The sequence below is a fragment of the Chelmon rostratus genome, chromosome 18 (genome assembly GCF_017976325.1).
Source record: "Chelmon rostratus isolate fCheRos1 chromosome 18, fCheRos1.pri, whole genome shotgun sequence".
Taxonomy (NCBI): domain Eukaryota; kingdom Metazoa; phylum Chordata; class Actinopteri; order Chaetodontiformes; family Chaetodontidae; genus Chelmon; species Chelmon rostratus.
The window spans coordinates 24888721-24910556 of NC_055675.1; the positions used below are offsets into that span (position 1 = coordinate 24888721).

General features: G+C 40.5%; 1 protein-coding gene and 1 long non-coding RNA gene across 2 annotated transcripts; both read left to right on the forward strand.

Moving 5' to 3' along the window:
- Nucleotides 1-190: 190 nt before the first annotated feature.
- Nucleotides 191-18363, forward strand: ubr7 (ubiquitin protein ligase E3 component n-recognin 7). The gene is made up of 12 exons (XM_041958750.1): nucleotides 191-336; nucleotides 663-818; nucleotides 3834-3967; nucleotides 4405-4465; nucleotides 5164-5259; nucleotides 5364-5417; nucleotides 7361-7466; nucleotides 8024-8103; nucleotides 11010-11174; nucleotides 11346-11511; nucleotides 13760-13821; nucleotides 14706-18363. Exons 2-12 carry the CDS (start codon nucleotides 702-704, stop codon nucleotides 14796-14798), a joined length of 1134 nt encoding a protein of 377 aa, XP_041814684.1. The 5' UTR covers nucleotides 191-336; nucleotides 663-701; the 3' UTR covers nucleotides 14799-18363.
- Nucleotides 18364-18778: 415 nt separating this feature from the next.
- LOC121622251 lies at nucleotides 18779-20486 on the forward strand. The gene is made up of 2 exons (XR_006007683.1): nucleotides 18779-19061; nucleotides 19929-20486. It is a non-coding gene; the product is annotated as an uncharacterized LOC121622251 (long non-coding RNA).
- Nucleotides 20487-21836: the final 1350 nt, after the last annotated feature.

Consider the following 21836-nt stretch of genomic DNA (forward strand, 5'->3'; position numbering starts at 1 on the left):
CACCACAGAGCCACCGCAGCATATCATTAAAGTTTATTGTCATCATCACACCATTAAAGTTTACTTTATATTTTCTTCTGTGTCAGTCTATTCATTCATTTTAATATTTCTGTTTTTACACTTGCTGACCTCTGACCCCAGAATGCCGCCAAATACAATCTGCGGAAATAAACCGGAAATAGTCATTTGAGCTAGCAGAACCTAGCGGCTTGATAACAAAGATCGCATCAGCTGATCAGGCGGAGCAGATTATTGATCGTTAGTGGCTCATTTAATGTCAGAAAAGACGGTGTAAACTGTCCGCATAAAGTTGCTGTTCGGTCCTTGTTTGATTCGGTAAGTTTGTGTTTTCATTGAGGTAGCGGTTATTCTCGTAACTGTGTTAGTTAGCATTAGCACGGAGCGGATTTACATCCATCTGTACTGATTAGCTAACCAATGCTAACTGAAGTTTGATGTTAAAAACGGCCTGTAACGTTAGACAGGTTGTTTTCCGATCAGTCGGCAGCTGATCAGACTGACGATGACCTGATTAAATCTGGTAGATGCGCACAGACTGTTCATGTTTGCACATGAACAACATGTCCCCATGTTTCCTGTAGTTGACTGAAACATTTTGATGTTGTTCTGTTTACTGATCAGAAGGGTTCGTTCTGTTTTAGTCGTGAACAGTTGTCCTGTCAGACAGTAGGAGTCTGAGGATGTCAGAGGAACAGACAGTGTCTCTGGTTGATGTTCTGGAGGAAGATGAAGAGTTGGAGGAAGAAGCTTCAGCTGTGTTGGCAGGAAGTGACTCTGATCACTGCTCATATCCTCAGGTTAGTGCTTTATATATATATGTCTGTGTGTTTATCTGTTTGCAGCTAGTGTCACATTCTACTGGACTCTAATATGTTTTGTGCAAGTTTATGATCTCATGATCAAGGACGTCTTGTGGTTGCAGAAAAATATTATGTATTAATGAACCTTTATGTAATTGAGTCCTCAATTATGTAATGAGGACAGTTACAACAGAATATAAACACACAAAAATAATGACAGAATATAGCAACAACAGAACACCTTTTAAAAACAATTGCATTTAACAGCAGTAGTTTATAATCATGGTTGACTTACAGGTACAAGTGTGTTTAAGATTTAATCTGTGTTGTAAATGTTCCAAGTTTTAGTAGCACAAAAGCTTAAAGCAGTTTTCCCAAATTCAGTGTTTGAACGTGGGACACTGTAGTTTACAGATGTCGCCATGTCGTCTCCATCCTGATCCCAGGTTTCCGCTCACAGCAAAAAGGCTTGTGCTGCTTAGCCGTCGCACTTGCACAGTACTGACAAATAATAAAAGTGCTAAAAATATGGTGGCAGCCTTCTGTTTGTTCACTAATTTAAGCCCCTGTGATTTTTAAGTATCAAGCATCCACTGAACTTTTGGAAGATAAAAACAAGGATATCAGCTGAAGAATGGAAGCGAAGCAGAGAGCAAAGGGAAAAGCATCTGCTCTGTGAAGAATTAGAATAGGTTTGATTTGTGTTGTGTTGTACTGGACTGCATTATGTTTGAAGTGTTTCTATATCATAATGTGTCATGTCATGATAATCTTCTGGCTGGACAAAATAAGACTTCTCAGTATAATGTAGTCCAGTTCAGCTTCATCTGTAATGATGACCTCAGTACTAAACATGTTGTTAAATTGACACATGAATCTTTGTAAGGGTTGAATTTGTAGCAGAGGGGTTTTATTGGATTGAATTCAGTTATACAGATGTTCCACATAAAGTGTCATATGCTGTGTATATAAAGTGATTTGGGCTTAGGACAAATTATTTGTTTCATTATTGTGCTGATAACTTCAGAACAAGATTTGAATTAATTTCTGTTTTTCAAATAGCAAATTATTGTTTGTGGACATACAGAAATCAGTCAGACTGCACAGGCACAGGTTGATAAAATGGAGAGCTATGAAGAATACAAACAATTAGCACCACAAAAAGCTGCACTGCTGCTGCAAGAGAGGAGTGCAGGTAGTAAACTAATCGTATGTAAATTCTTAAGATGTATTTATGTTACCGCTCAGTGCCTCCTGTTTATTTTTAACATGACACCTCCACGTTATTGAGCTCTTAAACTTGATACAGCATGTTTAAACATTATTCTCTGGAATTATGTTTAAGTCTGTCACTGCCCCCTGATAAAGGATACGAGGAAGTCACTTCAGTTTTTGGCCAAATCAAACTGAAATGCATTTTATTGTTGAAATTATCTGCGATGAAATTCAGCAGACTAATCGATGTTCTAGGACAAGGTCAAAAGTTTAGCAGCAGCATTTTGGACCACTGGCAAACATCCACATCCAGGGGTGCATTGCTGAGGCAGGTGAAAAGGCAGGCACGTGTTTGCAGTGTTCCTCAGCTGGAAAAGAAGGATCAAGTCAAATACTTGACATGCTGCTGCACAGTCAGCCTGGTCCATAGTGACACCTCAGTTTATTAGGTGTGTTTAGCTGAAGAGCAAATAGTGCAGAGAGAAGGTGGACCAGAAATAAGAGCTTCTGTTTTTTGTCATTGTTGGTAGGAAATTATCTGCGTCCAGTTTTTTCTTTTTTGCAGCTTTTAGTTCTTTAAAACTGACAGTTTTTCTACATTTTGAGGCAACATATAGTTCAACATCATCTGCAGCTGGAGATACTTTTAAAGTGTCTTATCTGTCCAAGGTGGACCAAAAAAAAACAAACTGTGAAACTCCTATCAGAGGGATGGGAGGAGATCCACTGCAGGGCTGACCCAGAGCTACCCACCCACTGCTGAAGTCTGTTGATTAGGACACTGTGAACCACAGTAACTAGTAGTTGCAAACTGACCACCTTCCTGTATCATGATGCATGAAGATATCATTTTAGACAGAGAGAAGAGCTGTTTCTGTCCACTGCTTGTTTAATACACTGCTAAGCTGCTGCTCAACCACTTCTTTCTATTCTTTCTGAGTGGTTGAAGAATAATACACAGATATCATAGAATTGTTGATTGTGGAGAAAACATACATGCACACACAACCCTTAAAGGTGCAAATAGCGGTAGTATACCTCAGCTGTGCTAACTGCCATGTTGTCAGATGTGTAAAAGCCTTGTGGTCTTGAACCTTGCCTGGCATTCATGTCCGCCATGTTGCCTTCTTCATCATGTCTGAATTTGTGTTGGTAACAGCTGGTGGTGAGGGTCAGAGGTCAGATTCAACCCTTTGCTGTTCACCTGATAAATGTAAGATGGTAATTTAAACACTGACTTAGTAAACAGCCCTTTGTGAGACTGAATCTGATCTTAGGGTTGTGCCCCATTATTCTTAATTAATTGTATAAATATTAATGCAGTTATTGGTATTATTAACTATCCTTAATATCTGCCTGTTACCAAACCTGCCCCTAGTAGAGCCCAGCACTAGCCAGTGAATGACTGAGCCTTTCATGTCTCTTTCATACCCATGATCCAGTATATATTATATTTTCACCTGTTACCAATGAACCTGTTTACCTGTGGAATTTTCCAAACAGTGTTTTTGGATTGTTCCAAAATTCTACTTTCCCCCTTTTGTTGCTCCTGTTACGCTCCATGGGGCATAAGGGTTAACTGTGAATGTGAATCATATGCTATGGCCTTGGCAGGCACCACATCTCAACTCCAGTGGACACCTATGGGAGATTTTGGAAGGTGGTGTCAGGCAGTGCTTTTGACCACCATCAACCAAATGAGGGAATATCTTTTGGCAGAATGGTGTTCCATCCCTCCTTTAGTAGTACAGTTAGTATTTAACAATAATATATTAATACTGTCTTTGTGTATTTCAGGGCTATGTGAAGCGTCAGGCTCTGTATGCCTGTAACACCTGCACACCAAAGGGAGGGGAGGCAGCAGGAGTCTGTTTGGCCTGTTCATACAAATGTCATGAAGGTCATGACCTGTTCGAACTTTACACCAAGAGGTCAGCACTCACCTTTAAATATATTTTACAATCATATCACAGTTATTCATTGTTTATAATGAAAGTATACTTTGTTAAAATCTGATCCAATCTGTCCAAATCACAACCGAAGTTGTCTCAGTGGCGAAGAAAAAGCATCGTTTTAGCAGCCAGAAGCAGAAACCTAAAGGGAGGGAGTGTGTGAGTGAGTGTGTGAGTGTGTGAGTGTGTGTGTGAGTGTGTGAGTGTGTGAGTGAGTGAGTGTGTGAGTGAGTGTGTGTGTGAGTGAGTGTGTGAGTGACCTCCCGGAAACCTACTGGAAGATGGTTCCAAGGGAGAACCTTGATAAAGTTTTCTGTTCCACAGATGGATAAATTAGCCTTTAAACCTATTGATTTTGAATGTAATTGATCACTTTGATGCGAGTCTGACTCACTGTTCTTCTCTGGTTTCTGTAGGAACTTCCGCTGTGACTGTGGAAACAGGAAGTTCACAGAGCTGCAGTGTAAACTCTATCCTGTAAGTTGGCAACAGATCACATTTATGGATGGAATATTCTGCACTGATGCTGATTCAGTGTCAAACATAAAGACATGAAGGACTGACTGTCATCTTCCTCATGTTGTGTGTTAACAGGTATACATAAAGAAACTAATGGTGTTCATAGATTGTCCTCATAAATACTGAAATCCCTTTCAGGTCCCCAGATAGTTGAGTCAGGTCAGAGTTTGTTGATTTATAATTAACACGACTGTGTGGGGGTGTAGGTGAGTGAGTGTGCCTGCATGTTTGGTATTTAGTATTTGTATCCCGGTGAGGACTGTAACTGAGTGGACACCAACCCATGGGGACCTCCTGTCACTATAGGGACCAAACTGAGGCCCCCACAGGTCCATACTGCTTTTTTAGGGCTAATGCTTGGTTTTGGGGTTAGAGTTGGATTTAGGTAAAGGTTCGGGTTAGAGGGTTGGGGCAGGCATGTCTAACCCACTGCATAAAGGGCCTCGCGGCTGCAGGTTTTCATTCCAACCAAGGAGGAGCACACCAGGCCGGACACGTTGGATCAGCTGATCTCAGTCGTCAGCTGATCAGTGGGTGACCTCGTGACTGGTCGCAACAAAAACCTGCAGTCGGACATGGGTCAGGGGCTAGGCAATGTCAATGGACTGTCCACACAGGCTTAGTGCTACAAACTTGTGTGTGTGTGTGTGTGTCAGGAGAAGGAGGACGTCAACACTCTGAACAAATACAGTCAGAACTTCTTTGGAGTTTACTGTACCTGTGGCCGGCCTTACCCAGACCCAGAGGACCAGGTGAGGCATACAGATGAACCCCACCTGACCCTCATTTGTCCGCCAGGTATGTTCTGGTTCCTTTATTAAATCTGTGTCTCTGTCTTGCCTGGTTTTGTGTCAAGGTGGAAGATGAGATGATTCAGTGTGTGGTGTGTGAGGACTGGCTGCACGGCAGGGTGAGTCCAAGACAAGTACAAGATGTAACAGCTGTGATGTCATAGTCCTGACTTAAGATTTCATTTCAAAAGTTTGAGGTCCCCCTCTTTGTTGAATTCCACATTTAGTTCAGTCCAAACAAGCTCACAATAAAGACAGAACTAACTTAAGCTGTGTAACTATAATATAAGTGACTGTAGCTATGATGTAACTCTCCATAACCAAGTTATAATTCTCTGTAACTCCATTACTACTCCCTGAACCTAAAACTAACAGTAACTATAATATAACTAACTGTAACTGAACATAACTTACAATAACTATATTCTAACTCGCTGTAACAATGATAAAAGTCACAATCTCAGAATAACTATGACAACTCGTAACTATGGTATACCTCGCTGTGACTGTTATGACTCACAGTAGCTGAACATAACTCACAATAACAATATTATAACTCACTGTAACTAACTTTGTAACTATAAATACAACACTGTAATGATAACTATCATGTAATGATCTATGTCACTGTATCTATCATAGCTCATTAACTATAACTCACTGTAACTATAATATTACTCACAATAACCATACAGTTCTCTGTGACGTCACTGTAACTCACTTAAATCCTAAAAGTCAACACAGATCTACCTGCTTGATTTAATTATAATAAATACATCTTACAAATACACCTCAACTGGCATATTTTGCTATGATTTAGCGAGAGTTGTCCAGTTGCTTGGACCCTAACCCTAGGGTAATGGAACCATCAGGAAACAGATCTAAAATTATACATATTCATATACAATGATGAATTTAAGGTCATCGTGATAAATGTGGTGAGGGAGGCTTGTAAGGTAAGATAAAACTATTTATCCACAGCCGGGGAAATTTGGGAATTACAGCAGCATTGAAAGCAGTGGGAGGAAAAATAGCAGCAGAGGTAGAGAACATTAGAAAAAAACAAAATAAAAGGTAGACTATGAATATGTACATATTATACAAGCAAAGTGAAACTTGACTCTATAAAAGAAAAATAAAATATGTGGAAAAAATATATAAAAAATATCTAAAGTGTGTATTCCCCCAGTAGCTGCGGAAAAAAGAACAATGTAAACTGCCTTCAGATTAAAAATAACAATAAATACTGTTACTACTATTGCACAGAAGAATAAAACATACAAAACAGTAAATGATGTGTAATATTACACAGAATGTGTGGACATGAGTATAATTTGTCAAACAACATCAACACAGTCTGATGTTCAGTGATGCTGGAGTTCAATAATCTGACAGTTCGTTCAGCCCCGTCTCCGTGAAGCACATGATGCTACACTCCCGATACTCTGGTAGATACTGGTTAGCACCAGTTGTGCATCCGTAAGAACCACCGACCGAGACTAGTGACGGAAAAAAGACGAGAAACACACCAAGAAAACACTTGAACAGAGACGAACCGTTGGAGCTGGTGCAGCAGGCTGCCACTTGTGCGACGCCATCTTTGATTTAAGCCAATTTAGATGCCGAGTTCGATGTAGTTTTTCTTGAGGCCTCTGTGTTTGAATAGCTGTTCTTTTTTAATGTGTTTTTACTTTTGTATATCGTGTTGTACAGTATATGTTGCATTTTGATAAGTTGGGATCGTGTACGGTTACTACCTTGGCTACTACTTGGTTACTACCTGGTAAAATTAAGGTAAATTAATAAAAATAATACAACTTTCTGTAACTACTTTAACTGTACTATATCTCATTGTAACTGTAATATAACTTGCTGTGACTAGAATATTGTTCGTTGTAACTACAATACAGCTCACTGTAACTGTACTTTGAATCACTATAACTACAGTATATCTTACTGTGAATAATGTAATTTGCTGTTCCTATATATCTCACTGTAACTGTAATATAACTGGCTGTAACTAGAACGTGACAGTCACTGAAATCACCTGGTTGTGTTACAGCACCTGGGCTGTTTGGTTCCAGACTGTGTGGAGCTGCAAGAGATGATCTGTGAATCCTGTATGAACAAAAACCCTTTCCTGTGGACCTATGCTGCTCACCTGGCAGGTAAACGCCTGTTCATCTACTATGTTTTTAAATCTTCATGATTTTATGTCGATTTTTTCACACATTTTCACATATTTTTAGGTTTTCTAACTTGGTCATGATTTCATCATCATGTTTTCACACTGTTTGTTGGTTTTCCTGGAGGGTGGGGTTATCGTAGTTAGAAGGCGGAACATGAAGTCAACTGTGATGTGATGTGATGTGATGTGATGTGATGTTGATGTCTGTCAGTCACATACAGTGCAGCCCCATCTCTCTGCCTGAATGTTGTGCCTCAGCATGTTTAAACTTGGTGCTCCTCAGAATGTGCATTAGCTGTTGCTATCTTAGCATGTCATGGTCAGAGTGGAACTAAGAGCTATACAGATGACGAGTCTGGTTCTGTGGTCTGGTCTCTGATAGTCATAGTACTGATGGTATTAGAAACTGTTCCTATCAGAGTGTTTCACCACAGTGGAAAGTAAAACATGGTGGACAAGCTTGCCTCTACTCCTGTTTGTCTTACACTCCTGTGTCTGTGATGTACTTCCTGTGTCTGTGATGTACTTCCTGTTCAGTTCCAGGTGCAGCAGCACAGGTTAAGGAGGAAACTGTTACAGAAGAAGCAAACACAAACCTTCCTAAAAAAGAAGAAAAGGTGAGAGGATTTAACGATTAAATGATGATCTGAATGTTGACTCTGTGTTAAAATAACATAATTGCTTTTATTTTCTTTCAATATTGAGCTCACAATTATGACAAAATAGGCACAAAATATTTTTATTGCACTTTCATATTTAAATAAAGCACTGCTTTCACTTCCATGTTGTGTTACATTCCTGCTAATGTACAGGTCCTTATTCACAGTATATCCCCTAGAAGCAAAATGTAAATAGACTCATACGTCAGCTTTTTAACCAAAATTAAATCAATAGAGCACCACTTTGACTCGTCGCTGCACAAGGCTGGGCATTCAGTTCCATAATGTTATAGACGGTACTCTTCTCGGTCTTCATGCATTTATTCTATTGCAGTTTGCGATGTTGTTTCAGGTGGTTGAACAAGCAGACACAAGTGGCATGCACTCTTTATCCAACGAAGGTTGATTCTAGGGCAACTGCACTATTTAACCTTTGTGGGGTCATTATGAGGATCAGTGAAACCACTACAGGCAGTCACTAGAGTCACCTGAGGCCAAGTATAAACAACCGTCACTGTTGTCACTTGAGGTCAACTTTGAATAGTTGTTTCATATCCTTCGCAGTGGGAATGATGCTTTAACATGTGGGGAAAGCTTAACAACCATTAAACAAGTGCACGACAGAACACAGGAGGGCCAACTCTTCAGGTCAAGACAGGACCAGGTCAAGTCTGCCTCCACCTGAAAGAAAAAGGACACTCATTAGAGAACCCAATGTTGTGGACAGGGATGGCAGATGGTTAGAAAGAAGAGCGATGGATGCTATTTGTGTAAAAATACAGAAAACGTCCCTCAACAGAGGAGGAGGTCTGCGACACCAATTATCCCCTCCCAGATTTAACAAATGTTCACAGTTGACCTCATGTGACAGTCTTATTGTATTTATTCCTGAGGTATCAAGACTTGGCACTGAATGATAAGACATTTTTAAATGCTTGGTAGCATTAAAGCCATTTGCTTGGCACTGTAAAAGTTGGTTACCGAGCCCCCGGTGTAGAGAAGGAGAAGTCGGGTGGGCTGAAGACCAGCCATGCTGATGCATTCTGGATGAGCTGCAGAGGTCGGACACCAGCATACTACACACACAATAACTAATTGCACATTAAACACGTAGTAACCACTAATTACATTTAACAACTAATACCGCACACACACACACACACATCCAGTAACTACTGCACATACAAATAAATCAACAAATGAATGTGACCATTAGTGGGCTAAAGTCTGCCAGAACTATGTACAAAGTTTACAGTGATGAACAATTGATTAATGAGACTAGCTCAAACATGATATCTTAATCAGATGCATTGATTAGTATAATCATAAAAGATGATCTATGAATTAATAATTAGCTTGAAGTATTGTTACGCCTGTTGCTTGATGGCCAGGGGAGGATGTCTGGTCCCACAGAGCAGCTTAGCCCGTCGATGTGTCTCTTTCTCACATCTGGAGCTTCTTGGAGCTCTCTGGTATTTTCGGATGTCTTGGATCCCACATGGCGACTTTGGCTTGAATCAGCTGTTTCTAAACAGGCATCAGGACGGTAACCTCCTCACAGTACGTACTAGTTGTGTGGGAGACGCGATGACAGCTTTGACAGACTTTGTCTCTGGGCAGTAAAGACGAGTCGGTCTCCAGACAAACAGGCCCGCGGCCTCTTCACCATCAGTTAGGGTGAGGAACTTTGAGGTCGCCAGACTGAACTGAAGAGCAGATGAGGCACAAACTGAAGAAAACTTTTGTTTGTTCTCGCTTTAGTCTTCTTTAGAGAGGAGACGAAGTTTCTGGTGTCGGATATACGCCGTCAGGGGTGTGAAAATCACTACTCCTCCCTCTGGATCTCTCTTTTTCTAATCATTTTGTTCCAGTTTATTTCACAAAGAATTACTAAAGTTTAATTCACGTTTAATGCATCCATGTTTACTGAAGGATACCAAAATCATTAATAATAAATGAGTAGTAGACAATATTAACCCAGGTTTCCGTGTTATAATTACAACCTTTGTTGTGTGTGTGTATATAGACAGTGGTTATGATATATAATATCTAGTAACTTTTAGACACATCTTAAGATAAAGCAGACATCAATTTACAATATTCTTTCAAATACATCATTATGCTTGAAGCAGGACCCTACACTAAGAAAATGGTTTCTCAAATCATCAACAATGTCACTGAAAGCTTCGCATTGCAAAGTCAATGTCTTTGTCATTTGTTCCTGGTGGGTTGATGAAGTCAGGGTGAGTTGAAGGTCAGTCTCAGGACCAATCTGTGAGCACGTCATAAATTAATAAACTGGCTTAGGTTCTCCTCCCTTTGGTGCTCAGCTTTCCTGTGTTCATCCTCCATGAATCTTGCATGGTCCTACAACCAGCGGCCATGTGGACGGCAGCGTCAGGGAGGGTTTATTCTTTCATCATTAATATAGACCAAATGTTCATCAGCATCTTTTATTCGCACTAGTTATGAGAGTTGACTGAACAGTCATCAGATTCTACTGTTTAATTAATTACTCAACAATTACAAATGAAAAATATAACCCTTAGGGGGTAATCCTCACCAAATATTTATTTTCCAGCTTCTCACATGAGAATTTTCCTCTTTTCTTTGCTTGTGATGACAAAAATATTAACTATTTCTGTTGTGGAAGGTTATGATAGCAGCATCATCAAGAGTTTAAAATAAATATTGATCTAATGATCTGGTTAAATCATCGGATACTGACAGAATATATGTGTCCAGCAACACTACTGTTAGTGGTGCATGTCTGTTTACAGTAATCGGATTTACTCTGTCTATGCACAATGAAATCATAATTCACACTGATGAGTGTGATTCATCAAAAATGAAAAATCTGTCAGGGCGATGATGTCATCCAGCCCAGCTGTAAGCGGAGCCGTGAGGAGGTGGGGCCAAGCTGCAGACTGAACGAGTTCCATGCAGTTGGTCAGAAAAGAGTCCGATCAGGGGCTGTGTTTTGGCCATCAGCATGGCGCTCCAAACTCTGCTCCTGCAACGCCTGCAAGGTAAAGTTCACCTGTTGAAGTTTCCATTGGCGAAAGCACTAATGATGTTACTCGATGATGTCATGGGTTTGTGTAGTCTGTTGTTCTGTTTATCTGAGGTCTGACCACACTCACGTTTACTCTTTAGACACTTTCTGTGACAGAAAAGCTAATGAGTGTTTGTGTCCTTAGGAGAGTCTTTCTGAAGCTGGTCTTTCCTTCCTGCTGGACGAGTCGGACACGGTCCTCGCCTACGAAAACAAAGGAAAGAACAACGAACAGAGACAACAAAGACATGATCCTCTGATGTCGGCGCTCGACAACCTGAACCGAGTGCAGCAGCTCGAGATCATTCATGGTACACAAAAATTTTGGCCATGCTGCTGTGCTGCCATGTATGATATATATCTCTATATAAACAATTTCTCTAAAATAACATACTGTAAATTCTCAAATAGTGACCAAAGGCCAGAGGATAGAGGACCAGGCCTTCATTTCGAAGCAAACTCATATTAGAGACAGGCTTTTATTTCTGATTGAGACAAGAACCGGCACATTGCTGCAGCCACAGAAAAGTTTGCTATGAGGCACAGTTAGCCATAAAGTGTGTAGATCAGCTCAGCTTGCAGCATAATTTTTACTGAAAGGCTGCGTGTTATCTGTATATGTAATGTTACTCCAGCTGTCTTCTTGTACACTTCATAGTAAAGTTGGTCCAGACCATGAAAGACTAGTTAGCAGCTAGGAGTCGGGCTAAAGTCAGTTAAAATGGTCTAAAACTGGAGGTCGCTCAAGAACTGTATGGAGCTCTGTAGCTGGAAGCAACAAATGAAATCATATAACTTTTTTTTGTTTTTGCCTACGACAGTGATGATATGTACGAGGATGTGTTGATATGTACAGTACTCAATAAGAGTGGAAAAGAGCAGTATTGCAAGGTACTACGTGTATGATAGATCAAACATCACTGCCAAAAAAGTCTGAGTATGGAAACCAGTGCTAAGTTAAGCAATGCTGGAGTTGAACTCTGACAGCTGATGGTATGAAGGACCTGTGGTAGTGTTCCTTCTTACAGGGTGGATGCAGCAGTCTGTTACTGGAGGAGCTGCTGAGGGCCCCCACTGGTTCATGCAGGGGGTGGGAGGGGGTGTCCATGATGGATGTCAGCTTGGCTAACATCCTCCTCTCACCTTCATCCTCAGTGGTGTCCAGAGGACAGTCCAGGACAGAGCCAGCCCTCCTGACCAGTCTGTTCAGTCTCTTTCTGTCCCTCTCAGAGCTTCCACAGCCCCAGCAGACCACTGAGTAAAAGACTGCAGGTGCAACCACAGAGTCATAGAAAGTCCTTAGTAATGTCCTACAGACTCCAAAGGACCTCAGTCTTCTCAGCAGATGGAGATGACTTTGGTCCTTCCTGTACAGGACATCAGTGTTGGTGGACCAGTTCAGTTTATTGTTGAGGTGGACACCAGGTATTTGTACTCCTCCACGATCTCAATGTCCAAACCCTGGATGTACACCAGTGTAGTCTGTGGTGCTTTCCTTGGGAAGTCTATCACCATCTCCTTAGACTTGCTGGCATTGTTGATGTGCAGGTGGTTCAGTCCACACCAGTCGACAAAGTTAGCGATGACTTCCCTGTATTCAAATCGTTCCTGTGATGCACATCCAACGATGGCTGTATCGTCAGAGAACTTCTGGAGGTGCAGCTGGTTGTTTTGTGTCTGAAGTCTGATGTGTAGAGGGTAAAGAGGAAACGGTTGTGTACACAGTTATCGCAATGACATGTGAGAACGCCCTCAGGCGTGTAATACGGCCGAATCCTAAACCAGCTAGCAGCTCAATGCCTCTTGTGCAGCGCTGCTCCTTTACACTAGTATGTGCTGGATTACACCATGTCTTGTTCACAAACATCGCTATGCCTCCACCTTTCCTCTTGCCACACTCCGTTGCTCGCCTGTCAGCTCTCAGCAGATGAAAGTCGTTCAAAGCGACAAGCGTGTCCGGCGTAAGTTCGTTCAGCCACATGACGCTACACTCCACTCAATACTCCTGCTGCAGTCTGGTTAGCGCCGTTAGCTCTTCCATCTTATTCGGGAGAGATCTTACATTCCCCATAATAAGAGACGGTATGGATGGTTTATACTGTCTTGTTCCGGCACTTAGCTCCAGCTCTGCATCCCCTTCTCCGTCTCTACATCTCCGTACACCAGTACGCTGGTGTTGCACAGCGCTAACAGCTGGTCACGTGTGTAAACAATGGAGCTGTTACTGAACAGGTCGTTTTTAAAAGTCCACAAAGGAATAAAAAGCAAATCACTAGTCTGACCAACAAAGGTGTGCACGACCGACGGAAACTCGTGAAGGAAAAAAGACGAAAAACACAAGAAAACACCAAAACAAAGGAAGGCAGTCAGAGCTGCCGCTTGTGTGGCGCCATCTTGAACAACCTGAACCAAGTGCTGTACACATAAACTACTAACAAACTAAGTACCACACTTGAAACTATTATACTATATTACTAACAAGCTACTTTTACAGCTCACGACTACAATTATTGCACATAAAACTACAAGTATCTTCTGATGTGTGCTTGTTTCGTTCAGGATACAATGACATGAAAACTGAACTGAAGGACTTCCTACAGAGATTTGCAGCAGAAGGAAAAGTGAGTTTCAGACTGAAGATGACCTTTGACCTGCTTCTGACCTAATATGTGCAGAGAAGTTTAAAGTTTTAGTACACGCTAAAAAGTACAGACAAGTTGACTCCGACTTCATTGCAGTTTGCTGCTGGTTAGTGATTATTGATTGGACACCACTCCTCATGTTGCATTGTGGGATATTGAATCTGCAGAGTTGAATAATGTTAAAGTATAATTATGAAGTGTTTGTTTACCTTGATAGACAGAGTAGCACAATAAATGTTACTTCTGTAAAAGTATGTCGGTATAATCAGGAAAATGTGCTTAAGGTATTACAGTAACACTAGTCGGTGCAGTAAAATGCCCCCAATAACTGTTCTACTATTCTATCTGATCTCATTAGATCAGGCTAATACTCAATCCAAGCGAGGAGGAGCACACCAGGCCAACCAATCAACATCAAGGGATCACTTAGTCATCAGCTGAAGACTGAGATCAGCTGATTAGATGAGTCCAGCCTGGTGTGCTCCTCATTGGTTGGAATGAAAACCTGCCGCCACACAGGCCTTTATGGAATAGTTTGGACATGCCTGCATTAGATTATTGTGACTCATTCATTCATGTAAAAGCAGGATTTTCCTGTTGGAGTTGGTTGAGGTTCATTTTACATTATTTTGTATCAGACTGCAACTAATGATTCTTTTCATTCTGGATGGATCTGATTATTTTCTCCATTAATCGATTAATTGTTTGGTTTGGAAACATTTTGAAACATTTGTGAAGCTGCAGTTTTATGGACGATTGAAAATGTGTTTGGTTGGTAATTTGTGAAGTTTAATAGCCATGTGCAGAGAGACCAAATGTTTAATTTTGGAACCTGCATGTGACCGCTGTCTGTTCTCTGATAGGTTGTGACTCCTGATGACATCCGTCAGTTCTTTGAGCAGCAGCAGAGTCGCAAGAGACAACGAGTTGATGCAGGACGCTTCTACTGCACCTGATGACCTTTGACCTCCAAGTAAACTTGAAATGACCTTTGTCCTTTCTTGACCTCTTGAGTTGTATTGTCCTCCATCCTTTATCTTCTTCCTGTTTCCTGTCATTTTCTGTCGATACGCCAGTGCTGTGGATTTTCTGGACATTTTAAAGTTTGTATCTTCATCTTTTTTTTAACCTTTCAAACTTCCTGTTTTTAATGGTGTCTCTTAGAGGTCAGAAGTCACCAATATTAATGTCTCTTTGTTTTTCCTTTTTAATGAAAACTAATAAAACTGAATCAGCTGAATCAACAACATGGAGTACAGTACAGATCGATTACTGATTATTATTCATGATATCACAGTGGAAGCTTTAAATCTCTACAGGTTAATTTAGCTGAAACCAAACGTTACCTGAAGAAAATCTAAATTTTAGAATATTTGAAAGTGAGAAGTAGGTAATAAAATGAGATGCAGTGTACTATTAGGTTTAAAACACATTCCTCCAGTTTGGTTATTACTATCAAAAATCTTGAGCCCCGTCAGATATAAATGAATCCAGGTTGTAGTCACCTAGAAGTAAACAAGCCTTCATCACTGCGTATAATACCATGAAGTTTGTAAAAAAATGTCAGTTTTTAGGCGCTTTTGTCAGAAATCTGTCCTGTAGATCCTGTAGCGCCATATTGTATAGTTACATATTGAAAATATAGTCATGAAATGTGATTAAATAAAAGGTTATAAAACTTACACTTGTCAGTTAACTTAGTTTTAGTAGACAAATCAATATTTGGTGTTACTACCCTTTGCCTTCAAACCAGCATTAATTATTATAGCTATACTTGCACACAGTCAGGGATGTTGTAGGATTATAGTCAGGTGTATGATTAACCAATTATACCCAACACGTGCTAATGATTATCAATTTCACATGTAGGTTGAAACACAGTCATTAACTGAAACTGAAACAGCTGTGTAGGAGGCCCAGGTGGTTTTGGAAGACAGTTTCATGTCACAGGTCATATGCTATGGTAAAACCGAGCACAGCAACAAGATACAAGGTAGTTATACTGCATCAGCAAGGTCTCTCCCAGACAAAGATGTCAAAGCAGAATCGGGTTTCAAGATGTGCTCTCTTGAAGAAGTACTAAGAAATGGGCAACGTTGAGGATGGTACACACAGTGGTCAGCCAAGGAAAGTTGCAGCCAAAAAGACAAATTCTCCGACATGGAAACAAGGCCATGACTATCACCCGTAAACTAAAGAACCATTCCAGGCCAATACACCATGCTGCGCATAGAATATGCGCTTGACTGTCTGGCCAGGAGCAAATGGTTTTCTGTGCAGTATCTGAGGTATTACCAAGTGGAAATGTCCAAGGCATACGAGGAAAAGAACGGCCTCATTTGCCCCCTTGATTTTTTTTTTCCAATTTGAGAAATGGCCTCAAGGTATCAGTGGTGGCCCTGCAATCTTTCAAGGGTTCATGGAGAAAGCAGTCGGGGATATGAACCTGATACCTTGTGTACCTTGATGATCTTATCGGATTATTGGATCAGTTGGAGGAGTGTGTTCTCAAAATCTCTGTAGAGAAGTGTCAGTCCTGCCAACCTTAAGTTCTTGGGGCACATTGCCTCTGTGTCGCAACTGACCTTGAGAAGGTGAGAACAATCAATCACTGGAAGAAACCGAATGACCTCAAGTCCTTATAATCTTTTCTCGGATTCTGTGGATACTAATGTCCATTTATTGGGAACTATCGTGCCATCAACCGCTCTCTGACAGAACAAACCAAGGGATAACCTCCTGCTCAGCGGAAGTAGTTTTCAGAACCATTCTGCTCTCATTGAACTTCAGCTTGAGATGAAGCCTTCCATCACGTAATCTACAAACTCACACATGCAGCCATATTGTCTTTTGCAGACCCAACCCAGCCATACATTCTGCAGTTAGAGGCAAGCCTAAAGGGACTGGGAGCTGTACTGAATCAAGAGTATCCTGAAGGGCTCCGCACAGTTGCCTTAGCCAACTGCAAGTGGAGCCAGTCAGAGCGAAACTAACCAAACCACCACCTAGAATTTCTAGCTCTGAGATGGGCGATAGTTGACAAGTTCCATGACTACTTTTCATGAAGCCAAATTCCCTGTGAGAGCAGATAATAACCCGCTCACTAATGTCTTGACAACTGCCAGGCTTAATGCCACAGGCCACAGTGGGGGTAATGGGAGTAGAGTCAAATCTATTAAATAACAGGTTCAGCTCATTTTCCCATTCCTGGCCTCCAGATTCAGGGCCCCTGCTGCTGTCACTGCTGTGGCCTGAGATGGTTTTCAGGCCCCTTCTGCATCACCTTCAACCCGTTTTTTCTCATTCAATAGGATTTTCATTACAGGGGACAACCAGTCTTTGTTGTTTGGGAAACCCGGCACCTTCCTAATAGGCACAGTTTTGTCCCTGCAGAAGTGGATGTAGCCTGTGATGCAGAATGTCAGTCTGTGTGAACCGCACAACACTTCCCAGTCGGTGTCAAAACAGTCCCTCAGTGTCATACAGGAAAGGACAGAGCCGCCTGTACTTCCTCAGAAGGCTGGCGTCCTTCAACATCTGCAAGAAGCTGCTGCAGATCTTCTACCAGTCTGTGGTGGAGAGCGCCCTCCTGTACGCAGTAGTGTGCTGGGGGAGCAGCTTAAAGAAAAAGGACGCAGCACGACTGGACAAACTGGTGAGGAAGGCAGGCTCCGTCGTTGGCACAGAGCTGGACAGTCTAACATCTGTGGCAGAGCGACGGACACTGAACAAGCTCCTGTCCATCATAGACAATCCTGATCACCCACTGCACAGCGCCACCTCCAGGCAGAGGAGCAGCTTCAGTGACAGACGGCTGTCATTGTCCTGCTCTACGGACAGACTGAAGAGATCGTTCCTCCCCCCGTACAGCTCTTCAACACCTCTCGGGGAGGGCGACAAAAACAATAACCAACACAACAACTCCGGACTCACTGCACACTTAAACCACACACCATGGACACACGCACTTTATCACACACACATCTAAATGCTTGACTTAAGTGTGGACAAACAGACTGTTGCTCACGGTCATTTTGCACAACTGCACTACTGCGCTCACATTTAACCGCCAGATGTCTTTCTTGTAAAGCTTAGTCTTATTTTTATCTCACTATTTCTTCTTATATTGTTAGTTTGCATTCTGTATTGTATTTTTGCCTCCTTACTTACTTTGAGCTGCTGGAAATGTAAATTTCTCTTTGGAGAATAATAAAGTGTCTGTCTGTCTGTCCGTCCGTCCGTCCGTCCATACATCCATCCATACATCCATGATGGTCAGCTGTTGTTTAATCACCAAAGGTATGTAGGCAGGTAGCAGATGAACCAGGTTGTGGTCAGATCGGCCCAGTGGGTGGAAAAATCTTTAATCTTAATCTCTGATGTAACCACTGTTGATTGAATGCAGTGTATTAAAAAGTTTAATATTTTCCTCTGATATGTTGTGGAGAAATACTGTGTATCGTAGCAGAAACTGGAAATAAGTAACTGACCTAAAGGCCTGTATTTGAGTACAGTATTAAATGTGTTGAGATGCTTTCCACCAGTTGTTTGTGTGTTTATGTGCGTGCTTTTCGCAGCAGACCATCTGTTTGTTTGTTTTCTGATGATGAACAGATTCTAACCGACGGGTCTGTTTCTGCACATCAAACATGACATTAGTCCTTTATTCTGCGTCACATCACTCATCCTCCATCAGTCCTTTTCTTCTTCTCCTCCGTCAGCTCTTTGTTCTGCAGAGGAAATCTAATCAGCTGGATTGTTGAGCTGCTCTAACAGACTGTTTACTGACTGTTGAAACAGTCAGATCATTTTAAAAACATTTTTCTGTTACATTTACATCTGATTGCTTATATTGATCCTATTTTTGCTGCTGCAGTTAAGTTTTCAGTCAGCTATCTGACTGTCCAATCAACAGTCTGCTGTGACCTCTGCACGCCCTCCTTCCTCCTCCCCCTCCTCCTCCTCCTGTTCTTCCTTGGGTGGTCCTTCACACTCCAGATTCAGTCTGACTGAACAGCTCAAAGTGAACACATCATCATCATCAACAAACAGAACAAACATTAAGTGAGCAGGTGTTGGTTGCCGTGACGATGGTCAGCGCTGTCCTGAGGACGATTGGAAATCTTTCTGTCTCGACTCTGACTCGTCCAAAAGAAATTCTGAAAGAGACAAAGAAAATGATCTACAGCAAACCTCCACGAAACAAGATTGGAGCCGCAGTGAGTCTCTGTGAATACGAACCACCGAACTAATTACCAACAGAATGATTAACTGAGTGATTCACTGATGAACTGGCTGTTTAACAGACTTAACTGTGATTAACGACCTAATTAGCTAACTCAATGACACAGAAACAGGGTCAGAGCTACTTTGAATCTTTGAATGTTTTTGAGGATTCAAACTAGAAAAACAGATATTCTGGTTTTAGTCCACTCAGAGATTGGTATATCATTAACACAACTTTATAATCTTAGTGTTTGTGCAGAGACGTCGCAATTAATTTGTTTTTGTTTTTTATTAAAACTGGCAGCTGGATTTTAAATAATCTGAGCATCTTTTATGTGATTTAAGGATTGAACTGGTTTAACATGACTGATACTACTTTTCCTATTATTGTTCTTCTCAGCTTTGTTAAACTGAAGAGCATCAGACATTTTGAATTGTTTTTATTAAATTGTTCTCACTTTATTTCTCATGTGCATCAGTCTAATCAATCAATCGATTTATTTTATTGTCAGACTGTTGACTGTCCATTTATTAATTGACTGGAAATATTTCTTGTTTAAAGTCACAAATGACTCATTGTGAGTCCTGAATACAAATGAACTGAACAACATGAATTATTTGAGATTGTTTTCTTTTTTAATAAATAGGATGAAATCAGGAGACACATTTTACAATTTATCTTTATCAAATAAATTTTTAAATTTTAAGACTGAGTACTAGGGTTAAAAACATTAAAGACCATAGCTAAAGACAGTTAATCTATTTTTAGTCTTTATCCTGATGATGTCCTATGATGTTTAAAATATCTCATTAATTTGGTTATGGAAATAATGAAAACGCTTTTTTTTTGTCTCTGACAGCAAAGTTTCTTCATCATGTCTGTGTTTGCGGTGGCCTTGTTGACTCCAGCTGCCTGGATACTTCATCACCTGCCAGAGTACCGCCAAAGGTCACGACCGGGTCCGAAGACCTGAACATCATCTTCACCATCATCTTCCTCACTTTCCTCTTCCTCACCAAAACAAACAGCTGGAGGAGGTTCACTCATTAATATATTATAAACAATCAATGTATTGGATAAAGATTTCACAAGTAAAATCAATAAATAATTATATGTTCTAATGCTTATTTTGTTATTATGGCATAAATATTTGTTAGAACATAAATGTTTAATATGGCTTTCTAAAGATTTATTATGAGACCTGGTTAAAAACGTGGTTAAAAACATTCAAGTTCTGAAGTTTGTGCAAACAGGAAGTGTCTGTATGTTTAAAGATAAAGCCTCAGTTTGTGTGTTTGTGGTTGAGCAGGAAACATCTCTGTTTAGTTTGTTCTGCTGGATTTACACAGTTAATCACTTCCTGTCTGAGAAAATCAGTTCCCACAGGGACGACACGATTAAACCTGAACGAGTTGAAGCTGAGAGCAAGACAGATTTTTCATTTTTCATTATCTTCATCATGTTTGAAAAGGTAATAAAACACTTTTGAAGAAGGTAAGTTCAGTGTCAGAGTTCAACAACAGTAACAATCTGCAACATGTAAAACGTGAAATGCTGAAGTGAAGTGAAGCAGAAATAACTTCAGTAAACAAATGTCCAAGTTTGAAACTGACAACAAACAGCAAAACAAAATGTTTTACACAGTGAACAAACCTTTCCCTCCCTCAGCTTTAGTGGAATTACTTTCCAGTTTAATATGAAACACATTTATAAGCAAGCAACAACAGTTGGAGTTGGAGTAATGTTGGAGTACAGCAGGAAACTTCATGTTAAAACAAAGAAACAGTCAATCATGTCTCAAAAGTTCACACTGGATCAAAGACAGAAGTTCAATATTTTATTGTGAATGATAAGAGACTGTATTTTGTTGTGAAGTTATTCCAGATTCGACTGAGAACAGCTGATGGCAAATATGTGGGAACAAATGGCAATAAAGAAGACACCAATGTTTTTGGTCAGTAGAAGAGTTGTCATGGATTTCCTAGAGATGGATGGAGAGTACCCTCTGGTGGCCAAAGCTGAAAATAACACTAGTGGCCTGTTTGAAATCGTCTTGCTGAGTGCATAGTCTCTGGAATACTTAACAACTGTGATTCAGCCAGTCCAGCATAAGTGTGTTTATGGTGGTAGGTTGTTTATAGAGGAGCATGATTGTGTGGTTTCTTAAAAAGTAGTATGTATGTGGTATTATGTAGAAAATACACAGAAATTAAGATGGTAGTAGATTTGAATTTGACAGAAGTATTATGTTAGTTCATAGTGGTCAAGAACACATCAAAGCAGGTTTAGCATTTATAAATTTGTTATCATATAATGGCTGAATAAATTAGTTTACCAGTTGAACAGTATTAGGAAACATTTTATCGTCATTTTGCTGTCTGTAGCCCTCCCACCGATATTGTTCTCTGTCTATAATGAACACTGAACTATCCTTCTCAGCTGGATTATGATGAGTCTGGTGTTATTGCTTGGTGTTGTCAGTGCCTTAATAGTGGGGGTGGGGTTGGGTTAAGATAAAATGAGATAGACTTTATTAATCCCTAGCCAGGGAAATTTGGGTATTGCAGGCAGCAGGTAATGGCAGTTGGAAAACAAAATAGCTACAGAAATACAAGATACAAAATAAAAGCTGACTATATATGGCTCCATTTTATCCAAAGCAAAATACAAAAGAAAGTGGAAATATTTTGTAATATATATATATATATATATATATATATATATATATATATATATATATATATATATATATATTCATTGCTGCAAA